At 43.5% G+C, this 6526-nt stretch overlaps 1 protein-coding gene across 3 annotated transcripts in view; it reads right to left on the reverse strand.

Annotated features, from left to right (window-relative positions):
* LOC126457562 (esterase FE4-like) overlaps positions 1–6142 on the reverse strand; it is a 130508-nt gene extending 124366 nt beyond the window's left edge. The window contains exon 1 of one of the 3 annotated variants that reach the window (XM_050093974.1): positions 6053–6142. In XM_050093974.1, the coding sequence (XP_049949931.1) occupies positions 6053–6097 (45 nt within the window). In that variant the 5' untranslated portion in view covers positions 6098–6142. Of the gene's footprint in view, positions 1–1436; positions 1774–5441; positions 5603–6052 lie in introns of those variants that run through there. The other 2 variants (XM_050093976.1, XM_050093975.1) reach the window with 2 other exon arrangements.
* Positions 6143–6526: the final 384 nt, after the last annotated feature.

The following is a 6526-nucleotide window of genomic DNA, read 5'->3' on the forward strand; positions in this document are numbered from 1 at the left end:
TGTATATCTTACATTTAACAATGCATTCAACTGTTTAGCTTTACATTAAAGGAAGTGGTGCATGAGCCATGTCAGTCAGTGAAGATATAGTAGTCAAAGACAGTCAGAGAGAGAGTCAGACAGTGGGTCTGGTTCACTGCCTTTCGGAAGCTGTTTGTGTGACACTCTTTCAGAGGCTGTCAGATGATAAATTTATCTACCATCAATGTATATACTAATCAATCATAACACAAAACAGGAAAAGTGATAACTCCATGTTTTATTTAAAACATTAGTACATCAGCAATGTCAAACACTGGGACTTTCTGAAGCAACAACCCCCAAGGATACTGAAGTTGAGTATCTGATCATATGGAACAGCTAAGTTATTATGTGAACTTTTATTAACTGTGATTGAAATTTTCTAGTTTTCATTTGTCTTCATACTTGTATATGGTGGAGGCCCAAACTATTAAGTTACTCCAATGGTATGCCTGAGAATTCACTATTACCACTACCCAATTATAAATAGAACTATAAAAACTGTATATTTTATTCTCACTCATCATCAGCGATAATAAAAATGCTTCCTTCCTCTCACACATTTAAGGGTGGCATTTTAAACTTATCTCCTGAATCTACCTCTCTCCTCACCCCCAGCATTCCCCCTACTCCTACCTTCTACATGCTTTCTAAAGTTCATAAACTCAATCATCCAGGACACCACATTGTGGCCAGTTATGTTGTCCAAATGACCTACCCACTTATATAAAAGACATCAACTATTTCCTCCACTGGCTCTCCACAGTCCCTGTTGTCCTGTTTTTCATTATGAATGCCATCTCCTACTGAGACATCCCCAGTGGCCATGACCTTGCTGCTATTGAACACTGCACTTTACAATGCCTGACTGACTCCAGACCTACCATCGCCTTCCTGATCACCATGACCAACTATATCCTCACCCACAATTACTTCTACTTTGAATGGTCACCTACAAAAAAATCAATGGTACAACAATGGGCACCCACATGGCACAATCATATGCCAACCTATTCATGGACCATATAATGGAAACCTTCTTAACCACCCAGAATCCCTAACCCTTCACCTGGTTCAGATTCATTGATGACATCTTTGTGATTGGGATTTAAGGTAAGTATACCTTATCCACATTCCTCCAGAACCTCAATATCTTCTCCCTCTTTCACTTCATCTGGTTCTCCTCAATCCAATAAGCCAACTTTCTCAAAATTGACCTCCACCTCAAGATTGACTACATCAGTATTTCCATCCACATCAAACCAACCTACCATTTACACTACCTCTGCTTGAGCAGTTGCCATCCAGTCCATAACAAGAAGTCTCTTCCATATACCATAGCCATCTGTGGCTGTCACATCTATAGTGATTAACAACCACTTTCTGAGTATACAAATGAAGATGAGGTGACTTACCGAACAAAAGCGCTGGCAGGTCGATAGACACACAAACAAACACAAACATACACACAAAATTCAAGCTTTCGCAACAAACTGTTGCCTCATCAGGAAAGAGGGAAGGAGAGGGGAAGACGAAAGGAAGTGGGTTTTAAGGGAGAGGGTAAGGAGTCATTCCAATCCCGGGAGCGGAAAGACTTACCTTAGGGGGAAAAAAGGACAGGTATACACTTGCACACACGCACATATCCATCCACACATACAGACACAAGCAGACATATTTAAAGACAAAGAGTTTGGGCAGAGATATCAGTCGAGGCAGAAGTGTAGAGGCAAAGAAGTTGTTGAAAGACAGGTGAGGTATGAGTGGCGGCAACTTGAAATTAGCGGAGATTGAGGCCTGGCGGATGACGAGAAGAGAGGATATACTGAAGGGCAAGTTACCATCTCCGGAGTTCGGATAGGTTGGTGTTGGTGGGAAGTATCCAGATAACCCGGACGGTGTAACACTGTGCCAAGATGTGCTGGCTGTGCACCAAGGCATGTTTAGCCACAGGGTGATCCTCAGTACCAACAAACACTGTCTGCCTGTGTCCATTCATGCGAATGGACAGTTTGTTGCTGGTCATTCCCACATAGAATGCATCACAGTGTAGGCAGGTCAGTTGGTAAATCACGTGGGTGCTTTCACACGTGGCTCTGCCTCTGATCGTGTACACCTTCCGGGTTACAGGACTGGAGTAGGTGGTGGTGGGAGGGTGCATGGGACAGGTTTTGCATCGGGGGTGGTTACAAGGATAGGAGCCAGAGGGTAGGGAAGGTGGTTTGGGGATTTCATAGGGATGAACTAACAGGTTACGAAGGTTAGGTGGACGGCGGAAAGACACTCTTGGCGGAGTGGGGAGGATTTCATGAAGGATGGATCTCATTTCAGGGCAGGATTTGAGGAAGTCGTATCCCTGCTGGAGAGCCACATTCAGAGTCTGGTCCAGTCCCGGAAAGTATCCTGTCACAAGTGGGGCACTTTTGTGGTTCTTCTGTGGGGGATTCTGGGTTTGAGGGGACGAGGAAGTGGCTCTGGTTATTTGCTTCTGTACCAGGTCGGGAGGGTAGTTGCGGGATGCGAAAGCTGTTTTCAGGTTGTTGGTGTAATGATTCAGGGATTCCGGACTGGAGCAGATTCGTTTGCCACGAAGACCTAGGCTGTAGGGAAGGGACCGTTTGATGTGGAATGGGTGGCAGCTGTCATAATGGAGGTACTGTTGCTTGTTGGTGGGTTTGATGTGGACAGACGTGTGAAGTTGGCCATTGGACAGGTGGAGGTCAACGTCAAGGAAAGTGGCATGGGATTTGGAGTAGGACCAGGTGAAACTGATGGAACCAAAGGAGTTGAGGTTGGAGAGGAAATTCTGGAGTTCTTCTTCACTATGAGTCCAGATCATGAAGATGTCATCAATAAATCTGTACCAAACTTTGGGTTGGCAGACTTGGGTAACCAAGAAGGCTTCTTCTAAGCGACCCATGAATAGGTTGGCGTACGAGGGGGCCATCCTGGTGCCCATGGCTGTTCCCTTTAATTGTTGGTATGTCTGGCCCTCAAAAGTGAAGAAGTTGTGGGTCAGGATGAAGCTGGCTAAGGTGATGAGGAAAGAGGTTTTAGGTAGGGTGGCAGGCGATCGGCGTGAAAGGAAATGCTCCATCGCAGCGAGGCCCTGGACGTGCGGAATATTTGTGTATAAGGATGTGGCATCAATGGTTACAAGGATGGTTTCCGGGGGTAACAGATTGGGTAAGGATTCCAGGCGTTCAAGGAAGTGCTTGGTGTCCTTGATGAAGGATGGGAGACTGCATGTAATGGGTTGAAGGTGTTGATCTACATAGGCAGAGCTACATTCTGTGGGGGCTTGGTAACCAGCTACAATGGGGCGGCCGGGATGATTGGGTTTGTGGATTTTAGGAAGAAGGTAGAAGGTAGGGGTGCGGGGTGTCGGTGGGGTCAGGAGGTTGATGGAGTCAGGTGAAAGGTTTTGCAGGGGGCCTAAGGTTCTGAGGATTCCTTGAAGCTCCGCCTGGACATCAGGAATGGGGTTACCTTGGCAAACTTTGTATGTGGTGTTGTCTGAAAGCTGACGCAGTCCCTCAGCCACATACTCCCGACGATCAAGTACCACGGTCGTGGAACCCTTGTCCGCCGGAAGAATGACGATGGATCGGTCAGCCTTCAGATCATGGATAGCCTGGGCTTCAGCAGTGGTGATGTTGGGTGTAGGATTAAGGTTTTTTAAGAAGGATTGAGATGCAAGGCTGGAAGTCAGAAATTCCTGGAAGGTTTGGAGAGGGTGATTTTGAGGAAGAGGAGGTGGGTCCCGCTGTGACGGAGGACGGAACTGTTCCAGGCAGGGTTCAATTTGGATGGTGTCTTGAGGAGTCGGATCATTAGGAGTAGGATTAGGATCATTTTTCTTCATGGCAAAGTGATACTTCCAGCAGAGAGTACGAGTGTAGGACAGTAAATCTTTGACGAGGGCTGTTTGGTTGAATCTGGGAGTGGGGCTGAAGGTGAGGCCTTTGGATAGGACAGAGGTTTCGGATTGGGAGTGAGGTTTGGAGGAAAGGTTAACTACTGAATTAGGGTGTTGTGGTTCCAGATTGTGTTGATCGGAATTTTGAGGTTTTGGAGGGAGTGGAGCTGGAAGTGGGAGATTGAGTAGATGGGAGAGACTGGGTTTGTGTGCAATGAGAGGAGGTTGAGGTTTGCTGGAAAGGTTGTGAAGGGTGAGTGAGTTGCCTTTCCGGAGGTGGGAAACCAGGAGATTGGATAGTTTTTTGAGGTGGAGGGTGGCATGCTGTTCTAATTTACGGTTGGCCTGTAGGAGGATGCTCTGAACAGCCGGTGTGGATGTGGGAGAGGAAAGATTAAGGACTTTTATTAAGGATAGGAGTTGACGGGTGTGTTCATTGGCTGAGTTGATGTGTAGGTGAAGGATTAGGTGGGTGAGGGCAATGGATTGTTCAGTTTGGAACTGGTATAGGGACTGATGGAAGGAAGGGTTGCAGCCAGAGATGGGAACTTTGAGTGTGAGGCCTTTGGGGGTAATGCCAAATGTCAGACAAGCCTGAGAAAATAAAATATGCGAGCGTAATCTGGCTAGGGCGAAGGCATGTTTGCGGAGGGAATGTAAATAAAACTTAATGGGGTCATTGTGGGGGTGTTGTGAGGGTGACATGGTATTAGAAGGTGGAAAGTGTAACATGAGGTGAAATGAAAATGAAAATAAAAATATATGGGGAGAGATAAAGGTGAACCGGAAAGAAACTGGAGATCTGGAATGAAAAAAGGCGAAAAGGTGTTGGTTACAGCTGGGCTATGTTGGACTTGGGTTGGTAGACAACGATGTGCATAAAGGTTAGGTGGTTGTGTTGCCGCCAAAACACGTTAAAGGACGGAGAAATTCGGGAAAATTTCGAAAAAACTGCGTGTAGTATATTAAAAGGAGTGGTATTGTGGTGGCAGATTATGAAAATGAGGCTAACAATTGTCTGACGAAGAAATAATGGCGTTAAAACCTGTGGGAAGCGGCTAAAAATGATAGGTGATGTGGGAAAAACGGAAATGGAAATAAAGCGAAAGTTATTAGAACTGGCCGAAATGGTTGTTTAAAAGGTGAAAGGAGCTGTTTGTGAACAGAAACGGTGGATATTATAGCGGCGGTAGTGCTGAAAGCGGCAAAAAAAAAATATTTTTTTTGGTTATGGTTTGGAAGTGGGTTACGTATTATTGAGTATATATATAGGCGGGATAAAATAGTATAGCAGATTACGGTAAAAAGGAGAAGGTGAATACAAAGTAAAACTACTGGCAAAAACAGAAAGAGGAAAATAAGACGACAGAAAAGATTTCGAAATGCAACAGTGACAATAACAAACGTAATTGTTGGATTCAAATTAATGATATCAATATAATGGAAGGAAACATTCCACGTGGGAAAAATTATATATAAAAACAAAGATGAGGTGACTTACCGAACAAAAGCGCTGGCAGGTCGATAGACACACAAACAAACACAAACATACACACAAAATTCAAGCTTTCGCAACAAACTGTTGCCTCATCAGGAAAGAGGGAAGGAGAGGGGAAGACGAAAGGAAGTGGGTTTTAAGGGAGAGGGTAAGGAGTCATTCCAATCCCGGGAGCGGAAAGACTTACCTTAGGGGGAAAAAAGGACAGGTATACACTTGCACACACGCACATATCCATCCACACATACAGACACAAGCAGACATATTTAAAGACAAAGAGTTTGGGCAGAGATATTTCATCATCTAGAAAGAGGAAACAAGATGGTGTTAAGTGTGACAGTTACACAGATTTCCTATTAAGGTAAACTGAGAAAAATATTGCTTGCCTTTAAATTGATTATGTGAATGACTCGCTTATTTACACTCCAATAATTTAATGCTATATTTCAATTTTCTCTTTTATAAAACTATGCACCATATTGCTTGTAAAACTAATACTGTGTCACATTTTAATTTTGTTTAACTTCAGTCTTTTTGCTCATGTGTCATCATAGTAATCTTCTTTTCAGTTTTATTGTAATGGGAAATAATGAGACTGAATCTAAGATAAATACCTCTGGGCTGAAAATATTCAGATACAGGCAGTCTTCAGATCCCATTATATTGTCTGTAGAGACCAACTGTATGCATCTTTCAGGTGTCTGCAGAGCATCCTTCCTTTCAGTCCATGGGGTTAGAGGCACTGGGGGCTGTATTTGCAATAAACATAGATCACAATCATGAATTCAAATTATTGGTTGTATGAAACTGTATCAGTATCAGGTATTCTAACAAACAAAACAAAAATTAGACACAATGATGAATCATGAAAGCTTTCAAGGATTAACTGCTATCCAATGAGTACATAATAATACTTCAGCAAAATCTAATTTTTTAACACAAAGAAGAAAAAGTAACTGAGTTTCATACAGGACACAAGACCTGTGCTCTTTTTTTTCTTTATAATAATTTGAATACTCCATTTACTATAATAATTTTTTTCATAAAATGCATCTGGGTTGTAAACTACACCATATAGTAAATTGTTG

Source organism: Schistocerca serialis, chromosome 2, assembly GCF_023864345.2.
Source record: "Schistocerca serialis cubense isolate TAMUIC-IGC-003099 chromosome 2, iqSchSeri2.2, whole genome shotgun sequence".
Classification (NCBI taxonomy): Eukaryota; Metazoa; Arthropoda; class Insecta; order Orthoptera; family Acrididae; genus Schistocerca; species Schistocerca serialis.